The 23,798-nt window shown below is 42.7% G+C and overlaps 1 protein-coding gene across 1 annotated transcript in view; it reads left to right on the top strand.

The window, feature by feature from the left end:
- Positions 1 to 23,798, top strand: part of LOC145413629 (uncharacterized) — a 155,445-nt gene that overhangs the window by 85,426 nt on the left and 46,221 nt on the right. The window contains exons 27-28 of the mRNA XM_080283290.1: positions 550 to 677; positions 984 to 1,170. Coding sequence (XP_080139416.1) covers positions 550 to 677; positions 984 to 1,170 — 315 coding nt within the window. The remainder of the gene's footprint in view (positions 1 to 549; positions 678 to 983; positions 1,171 to 23,798) is intronic.

Below are 23,798 nucleotides of genomic sequence, written 5' to 3'. Positions count from 1 at the left end.
ATCCGTGGTGAAGCTACTCGGTGTTATTGTGCGCTATTTTAGCAAAGAAATGAAGAAAATTGTGTGTACTTACCTTGGACTTATTGAAATAGAAGATGGAACGGCAGTATCTATCGTAAGTGCCATCAAAAATATATTGCAAAGTGTACAGCTTGAACCACAAAAGCTAGTAGGAATTGGGGTGGATAATGCCGCTGTTAACACAGGCTTAAATAATAGTGTTTATGAAATACTAAGAAGAGATTTCGAACTCCCAAACTTAATTATGGTACGGTGTGTGTGCCATTCTGTCCAACTAGCCGTGTCTCATTCTGTGGGAGACACACTACCCAGAAATATAGACTTCATGGTGCGTGAAACCTACAGTTGGTTTAGCCACTCCTCAAAAAGACAGTTGTTATATAAGACCTTGTATGAAACCCTAAACGATGGAAAGACACCACTCCAGATTCCCCGAGTTTGTGATACAAGGTGGATCTCGTTAGAGCCAGCAGTGACACGTATCATAGCGCAGTGGGAAGAATTAAGACTCCATTTTAATCTTGCAAGATCATCAGAGAAGTGCTACAGTGCAGAAATCCTGTTTAAGATGTACAGTGATCCCATCAACAAGTTATACCTGCTTTTCCTGCGCCCACTCCTGCAAGATGTTCAGGGTACTATGAAAGCTTTTCAAGGTGAGAGTGCTGACCCTACCAAACTTTTGAATGATCTCACAAATCTCATTACCTCAGCAAGCAAAAGTGTGTTAATACCTGCGGCTAGGGTGGATCCTCTAACTTCCGATATCACTCCTTATATTGATCCTAGAGCATATCTGGGATATGAATTTGAGAAAATGTGCTCTAGCTCAAAACTTCCAGAAGAGGCTGAGCGCAATCTTCGTGGACGTTTCATAAACTGTGTAATCTGTCTCGTGAGTGAACTTAGAAACCGACTCCCTGAGAACTTTAAGATCCTGAAAAAAATGTCACTGTTTGCAGTCGAGGAATGTCTCAGAGTTGTGAAGGAGGTAGCAGAACTTTTTGGGTACCTTCCAGAACAGATTGACCGAGTAGACAATCACTGGCGAAATATAACAATCGTGAAATGGCAGGAAATCACATCAACTGCTAAATTTTGGACTGAGGTAGACGGCTACAAAGATGCTTTAGGTGTTAATCCTGCACGGTAAGTAGTGTTGTCTCCACCTTTGTGGTGAGTGGATTGTGAGTTTGTTGCTGTTTTACCATAGAAATTTACAGTAGAAATATACTGTAGTGTGTTCCCTCTGCGTCATAACCCATGTACAACAAATGCTCTGAAATAGCATGTGTGACAAATACCACTGGCCCTCATTATTATGTCATTGGAACTGTGGGTAAAGGAGTCTTCTCGCTCCCCATGTTTCGAAGCAATGCGTTGAATCCTAGAGGCTACAGGGAAAACGAAACCTCAAAACCCTGGCACAAGGACCGTATTTTCTCCAACTTAGGAGGCGTCCTCAGACCCTCCTTTCGAATTAATTTCAGCACATCCCATCACGAGTAAATATTCCCATGTGAGCCCATTCTTGAATTCTTCGTACCCTCAGCGATTTGCTTAACGCAGGAGGGCCCCATTAGTGGTAAGGGTTATAACCACGATCATTCTGATGACGCATTTGGTTTTCTGTTTTTTCAACATTTTAAAAATTTCATGCAATTTGAGAAACTTCGGTTCGGAGTTGGATATTGCCTTGGTTAACCTGTATGCTACGAGACTATAAGGAAGCGTTATGAGGAACACACTGAGGTGGTTTGGCCATGTGGAGATGATGAAGGGTGAAAGACTGACGAAGAGAGTGTATGTGAGTGAGGTGGAGAGGGGAAGAGGGAGGGGGAGGCCGAGGATGAGATGGAGGGATGGGGTGGAGAGGTATATGAGAGAGGGGGGTGTGAGTTGGGAGCAGGGCAGTGAAATGGCGGGGGACAGGGCGACTTGGAGGCGATTTCTTTATGGCCACCCCAAAGGGGATTGAGGCGTCTGGCAATAGATAGATATATTATTACTAATATTATTGTTGACTCTCGAATACGTTTATGTGAAGCTACAGAACGTGGTCAATGTTTTTGGCGTATCATACAGAGCCAGGATTCTGGGGGCTTGAATGGTGAGCGAATGGAAGCGTGGCCCATTGGATTGGGCAAATTTGGGCTGTCTGGACATTGCTACTCCTCACCCTGCCCGGATGATGAGTATGATTATCATTATAGCAAGGAGGAATACTTGGCTGCCAAGCGTAGGGCTAGAAGAGAGGTATACAGGGCGAAGTCTGAGTCACCGAGACTTTTGTTTGATAACCTAAATAGTGTGGAAAGGAAAAATATGATATTTAAGGTGATGAAGTGATCAGATGAAGAGGGATAATCGGGATATTATAGGTGAGCAGTGTGTGAAGAATGATGAAGGAAGGGTAGTGGTGAACAGTGGGGATATTAAAGATGCATGGAGAGAGCATTATAACCGGTTGTTGAATGAGGAGTTTGACTGGGACAGGGAAGGTTTGGAGCCAGTAGATTGTGTTTGGCCCTTGGCCTTTGATTGATGCTGCTACTGTGAGTGAGGCAATAGGCAGGATGAAGGTGGGTAAGGCAGCAGGTGTGTCTGGGTTGACTGCCAAAATGTTGAAGGCCTCAGGAGATATAGGGGTGTGGTTAGTCACTGACCTGACGAATTTGATTATTTATGAGTGAATGCCACTCAGGGATAAGTGAGGCTGGTCACTCTCATCTTAAATGTCGAGACCAACTGCCTAGCCCCGGGCTCCTACGCTCCTCATGGGGAAATGTAGGATTGGATGATGGATGGATGGTGTTGTCCCAGATGATTGGCTGAAGAGTGTAATTGTAAATGTGTATAAAGGGAAGGGTGATGACCTGGAAATAGGAAATTATAGAGGTATAAAGCTTTTAGATCAGATAATGAAGGTAATGGAGAGAGTCTTAGAAGGTATGATTAGAGAGAGAGTGAATGTTGATGAGATGCATTTTGGGTTTATGCCAGGTAGGGAGACCACTGATACCTTATTCATTGTTAACAGCTTCAGGAAAAATATATTGGTTAGAAAAGGGATCTGTATTTTGTTTTTGTTGATTTGGAAAAGGCCTTTGACAGAGTCCCTAGAGAGGTGGTGAAGTGGGCAATGAGAAGGCTTGACTAGGAGGAGTGGCTGGTTAGGGTGGTTATGGCTATGTATGTGGGTGCACGCACCCAGGTAGCACCCAGGTAAGAGTGAATGGAGATATGAGTGATGAGTTTTCCGTGAACGTTGGTGTGCATCAGGGGTCAGTTTTGAGTCCTACGTTGTTTATCACGGTACTTGAAGCCCTCTCACCTGACTTCAAAAGCAGATTCCTGTGGGAGATGTTGCATGCCGATGATTTGGTGTTGATTTCAGAGAATGAAAGGGAAGCGGAGGAAAGATTTAGGAAGTGGAGGGATGGTATGGGGCACAAGGGCTTAAGGGTAACGCAGATGAAGCAAAAGTGATGATATCTAGGGTTGGTGGCGGTACTGTCAAAGACGAGGGAGAGTGGCCATGTGCAGTTTGACACGAGGGCATGGGAAATAATTCCATCTTGTGCGGTGTTTGTGATAAATGAGGGTGCAAGAGATGTAGTGCTGTCAGAGGTATACTGTGAGATACTGCTGATCTTATGTGTACGGCGTGTCAGGGAGAGCAGATGGAGATTGTCAGGCGTGAAAGGATTGATCTTGCTGGTGAATCTCTTGAGTGTGTGGAAGAGTTTTGTTATTTGGGAAACATGTTGTGTGCTGGAGGTGGGGCTGGAGCTAGTTCTGTGGCTAGGGTGAGAAGTGGTTGGAAGAAGTTCAGGGAGCTCTTGCCTCTCATGACATTGAGAGGACTCTCCCTACGTGCTAAGAGGTCTTTGTATGCAGCATGTGTTAGGAGTGTCATGGTGTATGGTAGTGAGACCTGAGCAGTAAAGGAGGAGGATATTCGCAGGCTTAGACGTACAGAAATGACAATGATTAGGTGGATGTGTAGTGCGTCCCTGTATGCAAGGTCTGAGGGGGCTGGGTTTACGATGGAAGAGTTGAGAGGTAGGATGGGACTGGAATGTATTGGTGTTGTGATGAGCAGAGGTAAATTGAGATGGTTTGGGCATGTGGAGAGGATGGGGGGTGATAATTGGGTGAGGATGGTGAGAAATGTTAATATTGGGGGTGGGGTTATGAGGAGTAGACCGAGAAAGACATGGGACGAGGTCATTAAGTGTGACCTCAGGGTTAAGGGACTGAACAGGGAGGCTGCAATAGATCGTGCAGCATGGAGAGCCGCCATTAGGTGACCAAGGCCGACTCATGCATGCATGTTGGATCCTTTAAAAATGAAACGATTATTATTATTATTGTTGTTATTACTATTATTATTATTTATTATTATTATTATTACTACAGACTTCGCAAATTCTTACTGCCATGTAATTAAACCTTACTGTTCCCAGGTTATATTGTTCTTGCTGCTAACCAGATACTTTTGTTAATCAAGGTTTGGAAGGAAAGGACTAATGTGTACTATTTTTTCAGGTGTGTTAATTGACCCAGCTGTGGAAACTGCCAACAGAGACAGAGAAAGGGGAGAAGAAAACCACAACCAGCTGCCAAATTAATACCAACCAGCTGCCCAGTCACGGTAATACCAACCATCTGCCTCCACTCTCAGGTAAGCGTCCTATTGTGACTTTTTTGAATTTTGCCAAAGGGACCTGTAGTATGGGGCCTTCTGCTCTTGTCATAATATACTTGCTACCACCAGACTCTTTCATTTATATTAGGAGACGGCCATCATTGTGAAGGAATCTATCTACTACCCAGTTTCCCACTATCTATCTATTTAAACTGCCATCTGTCCTTATTCAGTGCTGAGTTGTAACAAAAGATTAACACAGGAATAAAGCCAGTCATGAAGAGTTCGGTAAATAATGCAGAGCCATCGGAATTTCTTGTTCTGCTGGGAATAAGGAAGTACCTGAGGGACTATAACCAAGGAATTGAGCTAGACAGATGATGTAAAATGGATTTGTTCATCTTAGGTCTTGTGTACTAGTAGTAGTTCAACCCCAGGCACAGCATAACATTATCCCAGTGGACTGCAGGCTGAGTTACCCTTCTGTAGTCCATCATTCTCCTCTTGCGGGATAGGTGTGGCATTGAGAAGTGTAAATGTAGTCAGGCAGCCCTTCCCCCCCCCATCCAGCACCAATACACTAGGGGTTAACCCGCCCCGTCCTGACGACGTATGGGTATGTTGCAACGATTTGCATTTGCCAGTCCCGGCGACGTACCAGTACGTCGTGCAATTGCAAGGTACCTAATTTGCACAATTTTCAATTTTCGCACGTGATTTTTCGTATGTATACATGGGACACCTTCCTCTATTCCTGTACAAGATACCAAGCAGGGACAATGCCTTACACTGCATAACCTCCCCCCTCCCCCCCTCACGCCATTGTCTTGGCAAAGGACCTGTTACCAGTGACCTGGCTAGTAAAGTTATTCAGGGCCAGAGTGATTCCCCAATCGATGACAATGTGGAGGACAATGTTTACATAGCATTAGAAGAAGAAACAGCCAGAAATAATGATCAGGTAGTGTGGCAAAAATAGGTCAGGTATGGTGATTAGTTAGTGAGTGAAACAATGCTTATAATGCCTTTATTACTGCTTGAAAACCAATATACTGTCATACTACATATACATTCGTACCAAGTAAATAAATAAATACCGTTTATGAGTGGATAAAATAGTTACCCTCCCATAGAACTCGTTTTCTTTGGTGCCAGCATGTTAGAAAACCCACTCAGGTAAGGAGGAACTCCTACCTGGATTGGGCACTTTAAACCTCAGGTGAGCGATTTCTCTATGAATTTTCGATGTTTCTCACCAAAAGCGAAGGTTTTAGCCAAAAAAAAAAAAATTCGAAATTCCTCGGGACTGGGGGATGTCGGAGGTGCGGAAAACCTCGGGACGTGACGGGTTAATTAAGATCCATATTGAACTCCTCCACAGACAAAAGGATTAAGTTTGAACACACTTGAGATTATCTCCTAAAACCTTGCCTTATTTTCAGGGTCCGTCTGTGTTACTCAGGCTGCTGTTCCTGCGATTGCTGAGTTGGTGCTGCCGTGCTGGCGTTGATCCTGGTGGTGCTGCCGTGCTGGCGTTGATCCTGGTGGTGCTGCCGTGCTGGCGTTGATCCTGGTCGTGCTGCCGTGCTGGCGTTGATCTTGATGGTGCTGCCGTGCTGGCGTTGATCCTGGTGGTGCTGCCTGCTGGAGTTGATCCTGGTGGTGCTGCCTGCTGGAGCCGGCGGTGCTGGCTCAATTTTTCTCATCATGCAATGTCTATACCCAAGGTGGTTGGGGTTTATCGTTAACGTAATGCCACTCGGGGATGAGTGTGGCTTGTCACTCTCATCTTGAATGTCGGGACCAACTTACCCAGCCCTGGACTCCTTCGCTGCTCATAGGGAGATACAAGATTGTGTGGTGAATGTTGAAAAATACTCAGTGGCCTCAAAACTCGGGAAATACCTCTGATAGATATAGAGGTTCCCAGCGCCGTTGATCCTGAAAACCTTTCTACATCTCAGTTCCTTCTACTACAACTACAGCTACAACCACCCGTCTGAAATGTGAGTTAGAAAATTTTTGGTTGGTCCACCTTGACTTGGCGGAGAGTTTTGTCCTTGGCAGCCTAATTTCATCGGCCAGAAGCAGAGTAAGACAAGGCTAACAATACTGTGGCTCTGCATCTTTTCCAGATCACTTTTAAGCCAAGTTGAGATGGACAGAGTATAACAGTTGCTCCCCTACTTACGATATTTTAATAGAGAACTCCAGACCCCATCGTTGGGTGGGAAGAGGAGTCAGAATGATGATGATAATGCCTAATGATGATTTTAATTATGATCAGTGGCAGTGCTGGGCAGCATAACTAGATCATTGCACCACTAGGGTATACAAGACCAGTTGACTTAGTCTAGGTACTGATTTTACTTGCCTATTGATGACGATGACGATGATTGATGATAGAATAGTTAGTGCTAGGCTCCATAACTAGATCATTCCACCACTAGTATATAGAAGGCCAGTTAACTTAGTCTAGGTGCTGATTTTACTGGCCAATCAACGACGACGATGATTGATGATAAGCTAGGATGATGCAGTGCCAGGAGTCAATCCCTGGCACTATCAGGCTGGCAACCACACAGCCGAATGAAATCTCAAGCCGATAAGTGTTTAATCTCAACAGCAATTCTTCTTAGCTCTTGTTCGTAAGTGGGAGAGCAACTGTCTTTATTCCAACTAACACCAGATGGTTTTATTCAACTGAGAGTGATGCATTGGGGGTCTAAGGATAATAATGAGCTTTATTTTTAACTTATTTTCATCTTAAATGTCAGGACGAACTTGCCTAGCCCCGGGTTCCTACGCTCCTCTGTGGCGCGACGTGGGATTGGATGATGGCTGATTGGATGGATTTTTAACTTATTTATATTCGTCTATGCTCAATTATCATACTTCTTGCACCGTAACGTGGCCTGGGATTTGTCCATTCACCTGCTTATTTCATATATCTCTGTGGTAGAATAACACAGTACTACATGTCTACATCCATCCCACTGCACTTCTTCATGACTAGCATTCTGCTTGATAAACTATTGCTAAGATGCTTATTTTATGCCTGGGTAGAGTAACAAGAGTACATTAAGTAAATTCCCCAGGTTTACCAGTAGCAGATAGTTTTGAAACCTTTCCCCTGCACTTCATGATTAGCATGTCTCCTTGCTAAGGTGTTGCCTCAGCTCAGCAATATTTCAAGCTGATAGATAAAGTACACAGATAGGTAAACATTACACAGATACACATAGATAGTAGATATATTGCAGTAAATGTTAGCTAGGTAGATACCCGGTATACTGCAAGAATTTTGTGATGGAAAGGTTCCTCATGTTATTTTTGATGCCTTTGACTGCTAGTAGTGTTTCTCTCAGTTGAACAGTGTCTGGTGTTAGTTCAGTCAAAGTGGCTTGTCTTCTTTGTGGCTGGGGTGATTTCCTAACGTGATTTCTTAGCAAGCCTCCTGAGCCACCTAGAGGACACCCAAGTGAATTATGCATATGATTATTGCTTGATTATTATGTTGATGTTTGTATTGTAATTGATGCACAGTGGACAGATTTTTTTATAGCCTGTGGTTTGGCCAGTTGTTTGATACTTGTGTACATTGTCGCTATGTTGTCCGTTTAAATCACCCATACTAGTCGACCCTGCAGTTCTGGCGTTGCTCATTGTTTACGAACCTAGGCCCGTCGATTCTCCTGTGTGGAAGTTGGAACGCTAAGTACCGGTATGCTTTTAAAAAAAATTAGCGCCAAGTCAGACTGAGGAGATTAAAGTTTTGCGCCGGCAGTAAATGAACAAAAAGTCTGCATCGTAAAGATAAACTTTAAAAATTGTGCGCCGAATTAGTTGCCATAATACTGACGTGTAGCGTGGCCCCAAGTCCCTTTGCTACTAGTGGGGTTTTGGGGGATTGGGGATGCTTGGGGGGTTGGGTCAATACTTTTACAGCACACACAACCCACCATTGTGTGCCATGATATAAATCCGTTTTGACACGGGTAATGGGGGCTGTCGGACAGTGAGGAGTCCATCATTGCATATGTTGGAAGGATAAGTGGCACACAGGTGGATGATTATATAGGTAAACATGCACTCAGGCCTTGCTTGCAATAACCACGTTGTGGCCGTACAGTAAGGGGGCAGAATGCTCTATGAGGGGGTTGTGTTTGATGGCCAGTTTTTTTGTTTATTTTTTACGGCCTAGGCAATGCCTCAAGGATTGGACATACTTTCTTAAGTGGATATTGCAAGCCAGACGTTGCACACTTTGTTCACATCTATCAGATGCTGGACATCACATTCACAGCCACCTAGTCATTCACCAATTTTTGTTTCCCCATTTTGTGAAGAGACCTGGGACTAGCTACTGACTAATTTAATACCGGATATTGCCACATCCAGTTGGAGCACCATAACTCTTTACACCACCACTTGACTGTCTAGTTGTATATTACCACCAAGTGTAGTAACTTATATCCTGGGTAGCCAGAAGCCACTTGGCTTGTCACTCATGATAGTCACGAGATGTCCACTTTGATTAGTAATCGTATCAAACAACCAGTTTCTTTACCTGCTGCCGTCGGCTTTGAAAGAAGACATCTTCGCCAGATTCGAGTAAAGCGACTAAGGTTATAGACAACTGGCCAGCCGTACACAACCATTGGCTATGAAATGTTTTGCATAAATCCTGTCCTGAGCATGAGCAAAGTAGGTAGACACTTCTCTGCCAGCTGTAGGAATGGAAGGTGTTATTTGAAATATTTTATGTGGTAAGGACTGCACATCAACGTTACTATTCTTTCCTAGTCCACCATTCTCCTGTATGGGGATAGTAAAGAAACTGAAGGCTGTTATTTTAATCTGACATTCAATATCTGATCATTGCCATATGAAGGTGTCTGTTCCAGGCATCAGGAAAACAGGCAACAGAAGTAATGTTACCCTCTAGTCATTTGGGGAAGAGTGGTAAATATGAAATACAAGTTAGTGCTGGCAGAGTATTGTTGGCATACTTTTGCACATGCCTGTACATCACAAACAGATGCAGTTAAGTCCTGGTTATGTGCCACAGATGCTAAAAAATACAGGGTGGTTCATATATAACATGTCTGATCCCATGTGTTTTGTTGTTGGATTTTGAACCATACCTTACCCCATCCTTAGGTGGGAAGAAGAGGCTGGGATGATGATGATGACGTTTGCAGTGATGATTTTAATAATAATGAATGATGATTATTATATTGATTTTGATTATTTGATGATTGATATGGTGGAGGCTCAGTCGGCTTTACCATCACTACCCTGCATCATTTTCTGTTTCCCATAACCCTTTCTTACTTGATAGTGATTGCTTGTTTGCATCCATTGGTTGCATTTTTTTTATCAAGTAATTTAATATCTCCTCTTGCATTTTCTTCAGTAATTGCTTAAAGTTCACTCATTTTGGTAAGAAGAGATTTTTACCCTTCACTGACTTTTATCTATTGCCAGACATCTCAATCGCATAAGGGGAGGCCACAAACAAATTAACTCCATGTCATTCTGTTATCTGCTATTTGACTGCCCTCTCTCCAACTCACACCTCCCTCCCTTGTATCTCTCCACTCCAGTCTTCCGTCTCTACCATGGTCTCTCCTCCTCTTCACATCATACACATACCTTCTAGTCATTCTCTCATTCCCCATCCTCTACATGGCCAAACTATCTCAAAGTATTTCTCCTAATAGCACCACAGCACTTTTCCACTTCCTCATTTGTATATCTGTCTGTCCATAAAACTCCACACATTCCTCAGGTCATTTCCACTGCTCTCACTCTTGTGCCCTTCCAACAGGATCTAAGCCTCATTTCTCAACGTCTTATCACAGCTTTCAGTGATCCAGCAACCTTTCTACCCTGCTGTACCCATTCAAGCACATCCTTCCATCCTCACTCATCACTCTAAAGTACTTGGATGCACCTTCATTATCTATTTCCTCACCATCCAGTCTCACTCTGTATGCTGTGATTTCCCTGAAGACCATAACTTTACCCATACTAATATTCTCTTTAGGATTCTGTTTCTTACATCCTCAGACTCATGCACCAAGCCTTGCAGTTCACATTCATCACAATACAGAATCATCAGCAAGCTACAGCTCAGGAAGTTTCCACATCTTACCCTCCCTCACTAGATACCAATATATTCACATTCCTTCCTATTACCTCTCTTATAGCTCCATCCATATACAAATTGAAGAGCCACTGCGACATGACATGCAGAAACACGACACACACAGACATGACACACAAAAGCATGGCACAAGGTATGACACAAACATGACACAAAGAGACAAGATTTTTGTCCTTATGCAGGTTCATTTCCCTCACGTCACTGGCAGAATAAGATAGCACTGTGGCCCAACATCCTTTCCATAGCACTTCTTCATGACCATCACCATATTAGTCATGTTTCAACTAGCATTTACAAAGGAATGATGGTAATTTAATACCCAGTTAAACGGAGCATAATTAAGTTGTCAAAATACGTGCTGCCCCCATACCCGCAGACTGAGCCGACAACACCAGATATATATGGGCAGCCCTGTATTTTGGTTTAGTAAATTGTGGCCTGCTGTTCCTGTGGTCCTGTATTCCTGGCTAAGTAGGACAGTGGCGGGTGTTTGGATATGCCTGTGTAGTAGTGCTGTAATCAAACCACTTTTCTGAACCAATATAGCATCAATTTCAGCATTTTTGCCAGTACAGTATTTGCTGCCTAAGTAAAACAGTGTCAGTTGGTTGTAGCTTATCTGTGTGTGCTGATCATCTACCTTCTTGAATGAGATGTGGCTAAATGAGCTATGAAACTTTGCTAAGGATATATATGCGTGTCATTTTCCAGAGTAAACTCCTGAAAGATGCACACACACATCTGAAGAATATTAGAGGATAATCTTGGTTGTAAGAATTTTGGAGCTCCTATTGCCTCTTTTCTTTGATTAAATTCGAGTATTTAGTTTCTCCAGCATTGACTCTGATTCTTAGTAATTAAAATGAGCCAGGGACCACCACAACAGCAGGTATTATCAGCCCAAAAGATCGTAAATAACTGTGGCAAATAAAAGGACTCTGCAAAAAAGCCATAGTGCTTGTTTACCCAACATTAAAAATGGGTGTTTTGTATATATTATCCCTCCTGAACTGTTGATGTTGGCTATTGTATTTGTACGCCAGTTGTTATGCCCATTTTCTTGTCATATTTGCAATATTATTATTATTACCATGTCATTGTGATGTACTGCACAGTCAGCCACAGGAAAAAATATGCTGAAAAAAATATGTACTCTTGTCCTTCTTTGGTTGATTGTAATTGGCAACAGGTCAACTTGAATTTATTTTTCTCAATCTCTATTTCCCTCTGCCTGTGACCTCCAGTCTTGTAAATGCAATGTGTGCAGGAATTTCAGATGTAAGATATCTTGCATTTGGCTCTCTTTTGTGTATTATTTCTTGCACTCTTCAGTTTCTGCTTCTCTGCATTAAAAAGAAAAATGTATTGTCCTAAATAGCACTGAGATTTTAAAACTAACAAGCATCCTTAGTTAACGACCATTTATGTCAAAGGTTGATGAGCAACTTGAGTCGTTTCCCTTCATTTATATCCAAAAATAACAATCATTCTGAGTTTATTCCCCTCATTAAACATAGCAGTTGATTCCCTTCATGTAGGTGAGAGATTAACGAGATTTTTCCCTGCATATATACGAACATTAATCGTTAATACGGTTTATGTTTTTTATATTATTTTTCCTGTGGCTGACTATGTTTTATATATTGATGTGGGAGTGTTTTTTTTGGTGTCTTTATTTCTGTTGATTTATTCTATAGTCAGTTTGCTTCACCTGACAGAGATTCATAACCGTTAGCTTTATGGCCAAGTGTAGTCAGACTGGAGAGTTAATTTGACTAGTAACCCAGGAGACTCATCCGTACCCCATCACTAAAGCATACTGAATTTTATACATCAATGATTTAGTACTGAAGTGATAAAAGTTGCCTTGTTTTGTCAGATGGAAATAAACTGACTATAGTTATATGTTGAATTGGAATAAGTTATACTCTTATCGGTATGTGGGAAAATGTGCCATGTGTTTGAAATTTTATAACTATATGGATTAGGGCGTCAGGCTATAGATATTTTGATAGATAGGTAGCGAGAGATCCTAGGGTGCCCATAGACTAAACTATTTTGATATATCTCTTCCTATCACACAGTCATTTGCCATATTTTCCTAAGCATGAGCAAGAACCAATTTGCCTGCCAGGTCTCTATCGTCTTTCAACCCAGGGCATCTCAGAAATCAGCAGTATTTTGTGTTGAGCAGATAATTATGTGCAGTATGCCTAGCCCTGGCTTCCTACGCTCCTTATGGGGTGACATAGGATTGGATGATGGCAGACGATGTTGTATAAAGTTGCAAGGTCTCCATAGCTGTTCTTCAAAACCAGCATCATATTTTAGTGCTTATATACTGTATTCTTACAATACAGCATCCATGAGAGAGAGCACAGGGCATGTTTAGTTCAAGTTAGAGTAAAAAGAGAGAGAGAGTATAGGTTGTGTTTTTCTGGATGTGGTTGTGTCTGAAGGGTGGGTGTCTCATGATGGTTTTTGAAGGCTTCTGTTTGGCTGTAGTGGCCATGTATATCTCGGTAGTTGCTATGTACCGTCTGAAGTAGTAGAAATAAAGTTAGAAAAGAAAAAAAAAAAAAGTGGATGACGGCCACAGCCACTGGCGGATCTACACTTCGGCTACAGGTATTGCAGGTGGACAGAGCCGGTGACCTGTACTGTGAAATTCCATATGTTTTTCACAGTATGGTTCTGTTGGAATGGGGGCCGTTTTAAGGGGGTAGGAAAGAAAATATGTATCCTTGTGAATTTTAGTGTTTGGTATAGGATGAGAATGTCTATCTATCTGTCTGCCTACTGCCAGCTACCATAATCCCTAAGGGGGGGCCATTTGACTTTTATTTATGGGGAGGGGCACTAACCCTTCACCAACCCACTTGTTGACACATAGGGAGCACATATGGTTTGATTATATGGTTACCACCCAGCATTGTAAACAGTTTCTTGGCTTATAGATTTTTTTAAAGTACTTTTTGTAATGCAAATTTCTAATACATGCCTTCCATAGCTCTTCTTCATAACCAGCATCGTATTTTAGTGTTTATATACTATGCTTACAACCCAGCATCCATGAGAGAGGCGATACGTTTGTGTCCATCCCGTACGGGATTAAGGCGTCTGGCAATAGATAGATAGATAGATCCATGAGAGAGAGCATAAGGCATTTTTAGACAAAGTTAGAGTAAAGAGAGGGTGAGAGAGAGTAGGTGTATTCGTGTTTCTCTGGGTAGGGTTGTTTGTGAAGGGTGGGTGTCTGGTGATGGTTTTTGAAGGGTCCTGTTTGGCTGCAGATTTGTGGATGTCTGTAGTGGCCTTGTGTGTATAGGTAGCTAGGTACAGTGTGAAATAAAAAAATAAAGTAATGTATATATATATATATTTATTTATAAAAAAGCTGTGTACACTCTGAAATAATAAAGTACTGGGAAAAAAAAAAAAAAAAAAAAAAAAAAAAAAAAAAAGAGGTTGACGGCCACAGCCACCGGCGGACTGCGACAAGTGCAGGTGGTCGGAGCCGATGACCTGTACTGTGAAATTCCATGTATTTTCACAGCACAGTTCATTGTCAATGGGGGCCGTTTTAAGGGCGAGAAAAAAAATATTGACTATATCTTGTGAAATTTAGTGCTGGCGTGCAGTGTTATAGGCTTTGAATGGCTGTAGTGGCTAGGTAGGCAGTATGTACAGGATAAATTATTAATAGAAAAAAAGGAAATAAGAAAAAAAGGAGGAAAAATAAAAATGGTTGCACATTTTATTTGGATTTAGGTAACTTTCTAATTTGGGGCAGTGGTCAAGTAATAGGTCTAGTACAACTTCCTTGGTGGTTTGAATGGCCGTAATGCTTTTATGTTCCTCTGACAAAGTGGGGCCAGACTGGAGGGTCAGTTGAACTAGTAATCAAGGAGACTCATTCCTGTCTCAGTACTAAAAATTTCACTGTTTCATGGGATTAGTTATTATGAAGAGGTACATAGTGAGGTTAGGGGGAGGAGGCAGCCTTATAACTCTGTGTGGAGGTCTTGTTGGGTTGTGGTGGTGGTTTATGTGTTCGTGTTTTTCTGCATTGAGAGTCCCCTTGTTGTCCTGTGTCTGTGTGTTTTTAGCCACGAGGGATTTTTGGCACTGAGAACACCAACTGGTATTGTAGTGGTGTTGGTCTGGAATAGGAAAGTCCTGGAGTTGATAATTTTGAAGCACTTGTGTAGGGAGAAATATGTGAGGTAGTCAGGATTCCATGGGCTTAAATGGTCAGTGAGTGAGCATCTAGCCCTTTTCACTGGACACGGCCTGGTTATATCAGTGCCACCACCTGAAGGTGTCTGCCCTGCACAGCAATTTTATAACAATTGGGTGCGTAAGGTGAGAAGTGTGAATTTCGGGGGTAGGGTTGTGAGGCGGACTGGAAAAAAAATACGAGACAAGGTCATAGGGTGGCTGCCAGAGATTGAGCAGCATAGACAGCCACCATTAGGTGACTATGGCCAATGAATGCATGTTGGAGCCTTCATGAATGGTACGATACAAATGATATAAAAATACTGAACTGTTTCTACGGGCCCATCAGCTTTGAATTACTGTATATATAAACACATCATCTGAGATCTAGTGGCACATTTTCCACACAGTTAAATTCAGAATATGTGTAAATTGTGAGTTTTGTTTGTGTATAATGCCAGCAGTAAGTAATTCCTCATTTAATAATTGATATATATTCCCGTAAATTGCTGATTGCGTGAAGTTAGGGTCGGGTCCCAGCAAGAGGGACTTTTTCTCCAGCATTTAAGGATCATATGCAAGACAGAACTAACTAGCAATATTTATTTGTGTTATATTTAAACAAATTATATTTTTAGATGAATTAACATTGATCTTTCACAGCACACCTTTGAGATTAATTAAGAAGTTTGTGAAAAGTGTATTTTTGAGTGACATTAAGAGAGAGACTGTGCTTAGTGAAAGTATCTTAAATGAGGAATTACTGATAGGGGTTTGCCAGTATATTATTATTATTATTATTATTATTATTTGACCCACAAGCAGTTTTTGAAGCATAAACTAATGATACCCCTTGCTGGCATTAATATTACAAAGGAAAACAAAGTTGAGTGTTTATTCTCTGTGTGTTTTAGTACTTCATATAGTTAAGTATTGTATTAGGCTTCCTCTTCTCCTCCTCGTTGTTCTTCCCTTCCTTCCTCTTCCTCCCGGTATTGTATTAGGCTTCCTCGTCTCCTCCTTGTTCTTTTCCTCTTCTTCCTTCCTCCTCCTCCTCCTCCTCATTCTTTTCTTCCTTCCTCCTCCTCCTCATTCTTTTCTTCCTTCCTCCTCCTCATTCTTTTCTTCCTTCCTCCTCCTCCTCCTCATTCTTTTCTTCCTTCCTCCTCCTCATTCTTTTCTTCCTTCCTCCTCCTCCTCCTCATTCTTTTCTTCCTTCCTCCTCCTCCTCCTCATTCTTTTCTTCCTTCCTCCTCCTCCTCCTCATTCTTTTCTTCCTTCCTCCTCCTCCTCCTCATTCTTTTCTTCCTTCCTCCTCCTCCTCCTCATTCTTTTCTTCCTTCCTCCTCCTCATCATCATTCTTTTCTTCCTTCCTCCTCCTCCTCCTCATTCTTTTCTTCCTTCCTCCTCCTCCTCCTCCTCCTCCTCCTCATTCTTTTCTTCCTTCCTCTTCCTTCCTTTTTTGTATTAGGCTTCCTCTCCTCCTCTTCCCCCTCTTATTGTATTAGGCCTCCTCTTCTCCTCGTTCTTCTCTCCCTTTTCTTCTTTCCTCTTCCTCCCCTCTTTCTTCCTCTTCCTAACCTTACCACCCTGCAACCCACCCTACCACCCCCACCCTTGCTATGCCCTACCAGGTGTCCCTTGCTATTCCTGTCATCCTTGTCCTGTCCTTCCATCCCTGTTCTGTCAACCATGTCCTGTCCTTCCACCCCTGTTCTGTCAACCATGTCCTGTCCTTCCATCCCTGTTCTGTCAACCATATCCTGTCCTTCCACCCCTGTCCTGCCATCACTTACCTGCCCTGCACCCTTGCACTTTCCTTCCCTTCCCTACACCCATGCAATACACTGTACAGCCATGCCCTCCCCTACACCCTTGCAATATGCAGCCATGCCCTCCCCTACACCCTTGCAATATGCAGCCATGCCCTCCCCTACACCCTTGCAATATGCAGCCATGCCCTCCCCTACACCCTTGCAATATGCAGCCATGCCCTCCTCTACACCCTTGCTATTCCCTCCCTTGCCCTGCCACCCCTGACCTATCTTGCCACCCCTAACTTGCCCTGCCACCCCTGCCTTGCCCTGCCACCCCTGTCCTGCCCTGCCACCCCTGTCCTGCCCTACACCCATGCACTGTCATCTGCACTCTTGCCGTGCCCTGCCATCCTTGGCCTGTCCTCCCCTCCTTGGCCTGTCCTCCCCTCCTTGCTATTCTTACCCTGTGTCCTGCCCTTCCATATCTGATATTTTTTCCTTTTTGTGTGTCGTGCCCTTCCATCTCTTGCTGTATCCTGCTTGTCTTGCCTTGCTATGACCTGCCTTGTCATTTGTGCTATGTCCTGCCCTGTTGTGTCCTTCCATCATCTGTGTCATGTCCTGCTGTTCTTGCCCTGTCATCTGTGCTGTGTCCTTCCCTGTCATTGTGCCCTGTCCTTCCCCTGTCATCTGTGCTGTGTCCTTCCCTGTCATTGTGCCCTGTCCTTCCCTGTCATCTGTGCTGTGTCCTTCCCTGTCATGTGCTGTGTCCTTCCTTGTCTTCTGTGCTATGTCCTGCTGTTATTGCCCTGTCATCTCTGCTATGTCCTGCTGTCCTTCCTCTGTCCTGCTCCATGTGTCTTGTTTTATTTGTTTTTAATATATGTTTCTTTTATTCTTTAATGTCTTTGTATATTGTCCTTTTAAGTTCATAATATATGTTTCTTTTTTTCTTTAATGTCTTTTTATATTTTCCTTTTAAGTTCATAATTTTTTCTAAGTGCTAAATTTTGAATGGTATAAGTTACTTATATATGTATAGTACTTATATATGTATAGTACTTTGAAAAATATCAGAAAAAGAATACCAATAGACATGAATAGTACGAAGTGATGTCTCCTTCATACTATTCATGTCTATTGGTATTCTCTTTGATATTTTTCAAAGTACTATACATATATAAGTACTGTACATATATAAGTAATATGCAAAAAAGGTATATGTATATAATAAAGACATGGTAATAATACATTGGTTTTATTTCCACTAAGATACATTTAAGTGAAGGTAAAAAAAAAAAAAAAAAAACAATCTCGATAAATCGGCCAGAGAAATAAGGACTGGCAACCCCAAGGGAGGGTTGCCAGTCCGTATTTTCGTGGCCGATTTATCGAGATTGGTTCTGCGCCCTACCCCAAGATGCTTCCAAGAGCGTGCCCTTCAAATCACTGTGTAGATGCCATGTCTTGTATTGCTCTGCCCAGCTAATGCCAGGCAGAGCTATACAAGAACACATGGCATACAACAGAGTGATCAAAAGGGCTACTTAACATGCATTGCTAAACACTGTGTGCACCACGCAACGTGTGTTTGCTAAGGCATGTTAAACAGGAAGCAATGCAACATTAGTCAACATGGCATACAGTATACCAAAGACATGAACCAATTAACCCCTTCAGTATGAGGACATTTTATTCCTGCTGATGCCACACGATTTTATTCAGCTTGGAGTGCGATCTCATACTGGAGGGGACATAGCCTCCCTTCAGTATGAGACCCCCTTCCTAAGCTGAGTAAACTCGTCTGGCAGCAGCAAGAATAAAATCATCTGGGACACAGCAACAATACACTGAGAAAAGATGTAACAGTACTGAAGAGGTTCAAAAATACCAACATGGACTGGTTGTGATGCATGTTAAATATCAACAAAATCACATTCCACTGAACAATATTTACTTTTCACTAACTTGGCCTAATTTTTCAGTCTTTTCCAGCTGTGTCACATAAGAGTAACTCGAGGCACAGAAAGGCAATGCTATTACTCATCATCCTTTTCACACTGTGCCTACTATCCTGTTTTAAGAAAGTTACAACTCATAATTCAGGCTGGAAAGATTTAAAATTTTAGGCCAAGCTAAAGTTCAGAGTATAATCTCAAGCAAACAAATAAAACTGTAAAAATATAGAATGGCCATATTACTATAACAATGTGAAAGTGTGGACATGCTATATCTACCTATAGCCAGACACCTTGATCCTGTGAGGGTACATATCTCCTCCCTGTCCACTGCAATCTACCTGCCCCCACCCCAGATTACACCCCCTGCCTCTCCCCCCACCTCACTCACATACACCCTCCTGATTATGTTTCCTACTCTCCATTCCCCCAACTTACACCCCCTCCCCTATCCTTCCATTTTGTTCACATACACTCGCCTAGTTAGTCTTTCACACCCCAACTTACACACACCTCTCCATCTCTCTCTCATCCTCAGCTCCCCCCACCTCACTCACATACACTCTCCTGATTATGTTTCCTACTTTCCATTCCCCCAACTTACACCCCCCTCTCATATATCTCTCCACTCCATCCCTCCATGTCATCCTCAGTCTCCACCTCACTCACATACACTCTCAGAATTAATCTTCCTACACCCCCCAGCTTACACCCTCCTCTCTCATGCACCTCTCCACTCCATCCCTCCATCTCATCCTCAGTCTCCCCCTGCCACTTTCCCCACCTCCACCTCACTCACACAAACCCCTACTTAAGTCCCGTCCAGACGATCGAGCAATGCCCGCGGGCACAAGCGAGCAGTTTGCCTGTTGACGGGCTCACCGCTTGTGCCCGCGGGCAAATGCGTAAATTGCCCGTGGCAATTTACACATTTGCCCGCGAGCACACGCGGTGTGGCCGTCAACAGGCAAACTGCTCGCTTGTGCCCGCGGGCATTGCTCGATCGTCTGGACGGGCCTTTAAGTCCCGTCCAGACGATCGAGCAATGCCCGCGGGCACAAGCGAGCAGTTTGCCTGTTCACGGGCTCACCGCTTGTGCCCGCGGGCAAATGCGTAAATTGCCCGTGGCAATTTACACATTTGCCCGCGGGCACAAGCGGTGAGCCCGTCAACAGGCAAACTGCTCGCTTGTGCCCGCGGGCATTGCTCGATCGTCTGGACGGGCCTTTAGTCTCACTCTCCATCCCCCTCCACTTACACCTCCCTCTCATACCTCTATTCCATCCCTCCACCTCACTCTCATACTCCACCCCCAACTTACACCCTCCTCTCCTATATACCTCCACTCATCTCTCCATCTCATCCTGTCTCCCCCTTCCTCTTACCCCACATCCACCTTACTCACATACACTCCTAGTTTGTTTCCCTCTCCATCCCATTTCAATTTACAACATCCTCTACTCAATCCCTCGGTTTCCCTCCCCCCCCCCTCTCCACCTCACACATTAGGCCCGATTCACACTACGCGGTTAGTCTCCGTACGGCTTTCGTACGTTAATTATTTTATTGAAATCAATGGGGCTGTTCACACTATATTTTCCGTTTATTGTTCATCTTTCGTGCGGCTTTCATTTGTACGGATCGCCTACGTTTGGAAGAAATCTCTAACGAACGAAACGTATACGTATGGAAACGCTCCGTATCTCCACCGATCAGTGTGAACATCGATACCTGTCAGTCACGGTGTGTTTACAGACGACAGAGGACAACTTTAGCCTGTCACTGCTTTTGGCCATGAACAGTACTATAAGCAGTCATGAGTGACAAGAAGTTATTAGAACTGGTCAGAGGCTACGAGGAACTATATGACATGGGCAACAGAAAATACAACGATAACCATGTGAAAGAAAAAATATGGAAATTAATAGGAGAGGGATTGGAAAAATTGGGTAAGATATTCAAATATTTTCACTATTTTATTATAACAGTGTGACAAATAGCATTTTATCCTTCATCCTATACATTACCATTCACAGGTTCTCCCAACATCCTGTTCATAACCATTGGTAGGTTCTCTCTCAACCCTCTTTACGCCCATGGAAGAGAACCGGTGGGACTTCAAGAATCTTTTAAATTTCTTTTACAAGGAATGCACCATGTGGAGAATTTCCTCCCTGTCTAGTTATGTCTACTAAAGAGCTTGCATTGTTCGTGACATTCATGGTTGTAACATCAGTGGCATTGTCACCTAAGTAGTTGTGCAAAAATGAAAGTTGCAGCAAGCTGCTTTACACTAATTTCCGAGGCTTCTTGTCGGAGCCACAGCTGCACGCAGACTCACAAGATCATGGACGTATAGTGTGAACAGTGACATAGCAAATGAACCGTAACCCTACGAAGACGAACATATAGTGTGAATTGGCCCTTAGTCTCTCACTCCAGCCCTCCATCTCATCCTTGGTCTTCCCTCCTACCTCACTCACATACACTCCTAGTTAATTCTCTCCCACTCCACTCCATCCCTCAGTCTCCCAATTCTAATTTATGGAGCATAGACAACCAAATGACATATGATTTCTTACTAAACCCGTGGAATGTTGCCATAACCTACCTACCAATAACAGATGTTAAAAATAAGAAAAACCTACCTACCAATAACAGATCTTTAAGAAAAAAAAAAAAAAAATGGCCACGTTATATTTTTACAAGTAATGAAGTAACATTTCTCGCCTTTTAAGACTTCTTTCCCTTAAAAAACCTTGGAATAGCATTTCTAAAAAATTACAACGTTACTTATGAACTGGCTGCTACAGTTTATATAACCCTTGTTAATTTCTTGGTCAAACACACACACATCTTAACCAAGACTGGCTGAAGTTTAAATCTATTGCTCATGGTCTGGTGCAAGTAGGCAACTAATAAAGTACTGTATGTATAAAATCAGTAATGCTGTTCCTGGCCTACCAAGCCATTCATACCCAGGCAACAGGTCTTTTAGTCCAACATGACAGATGAACACTACAGTAGGTAATTTTTAGGCAATGTTGTTCCACAACAATTTAAATCAATATTTTATGCAAGGAAGAAGGAACCAAATGCTAGAAAACCTGAACGACTGTTCCCTCCAACAAAAAACTAAGTTAAGTGCCAAATTCAAGATCGTTCATCTTGAGATGCCTACACACAGCATTATAAAGACTGGAGGATCATAGGCAGTAGGAAGAGTGAAAAGCAGTTCCAGAGTTGACCTACTGCGTACATGAAGGTTAACTCCTGCATTTGAGAGCTGGACAGAAAACGGATGAGAGTTTGCTGCTAGACAGGTGCTATGCACCCGCCAGGGTGGTGGAGGGATGCAAGCAGATGTTTCGGAGGGGCAGTGACCATTGACACAGCAGTACAAATGAGCTAAACATGCAACAGTTGTAGTCAGATGGAATAAAAATTGGCAAGCTGCATCACTATGTGCCACTGATGCAATATGTCGAGATGTTTCAAATAATTTTTGGTCTGCACCAGGAGCATGCATATATATATATATTTTTTTTTAGCTGCAGTTCTTTGGTTGTGCGTTTAGTATTTGGATTAAAAGTTGCAGCAATACTTCACTCATTGGCAAAGCTACTGACGTTAGATTTAAAAAGCACAATTAATTTTACTACCTCTCAAATATCGGGAATTATAAGACTGCCTTGTCAAAATCAAGCTGTTTTTCATTAATCTTAAAAGGCGATAAACTCTACTCCACTAGACAAAATATTGAAACATTTATATTAAAGCAGCATTTACATTAAAGATACATTTATTGGAATAAAGAAAATATGGTCAGCACATATAAATATATAAGTAATGGATGTGGGATCATGAGGGCCGCAATATATTAAAATCTACACGAGTGAAGTTCTGCTGAAAAATCCTATGGTCTAACTGACTGGCCAAGAGATGCTCCCACATCCACAAATAATGTACAGTGCATATACAGATGTCCTCGTTTAGCCACAGGTATGGCCTAAACTAAGAGTATTCCCACCATACAACTGGTAATGGAAAATTCTGCACCCTGACTAAACTTTACAGAAACACTTATCAACTGACAGAATTGGAAAAAAAAAAAAAAAAAAAAAAAAAAAAGGAAGACACTGGAGAATGAGAGGGGTTGCACTGCTAGAGAGAAAAAAAAAAAAAAAAAAAGAGAAAGGGGGGAGAGGTTACGCCGTTTGATATAAAAAAAAAAAAATGAAGATAGGGGGGATAGGGGTTGCATTGTTTGAAAAAATTAATAAATAGAGGGGTTGCACTAATTAAAAAAAAAAAAAAAATGGAGTGGGGCAGAAGAGGGGTTGCATTGTTTGATGGTCCTTAATTATGAGGTATGACAGTCTCCTTGGTTACTTCGTTTATTTTCCTATCGCTTACAAAGGCTTCAACATGCCTGCATAGCCTTGGTCACCTAATGGCAACTCTCCATACTACTTGATCTCTGGCAATCTCCCTGTCCAGTCCCTTATCCCTGGGGTCTCACTCTTACTTCATCCCAGGTCTTTTTTTAGTCTGCCTCTCACAACTCGACCTGAAACAATCACAGCTCTCACCCTCCATCCTCTCCACAAGTCCAAACCATCTCAACCTACCCCTCCTCATCACTACATCAATACATTCAAGTCCCATTCTTCTTCTCAACTCTTCAACTGCAGTCCTAACACCCCTCCCAAAGCCTGTCATTCAAGGATGACCTAAAAACAAATCTAATTGTTGTCATTACTGTATGTTTAAGCCTATGAACATCCTCATCCTTCACTGCCCAGGTCTCACCACCATACAGCATTACACTCCTAACACGTGCCACATACAAAGATCCCTTAGCACTGAGGGAGAGCCCTCTCAATGTCAGGAGGCAACAGCTCTCTGAACTTCCTCCAGCCACTCCTTACCCTAGCCACACAGCTAACACCAGCTCCACCTCCAGCACATAGCATGTCCTCAAAATAAAAATTTAAAAAATCCGCCACACACTCAA

This window comes from Coenobita brevimanus, chromosome 97 (genome assembly GCF_032717465.1).
Source record: "Coenobita brevimanus isolate Jiangsu-jjx chromosome 97, ASM3271746v2, whole genome shotgun sequence".
Lineage (NCBI taxonomy): Eukaryota > Metazoa > Arthropoda > Malacostraca > Decapoda > Coenobitidae > Coenobita > Coenobita brevimanus.
This window is presented reverse-complemented; position numbering and strand designations above follow the sequence as displayed.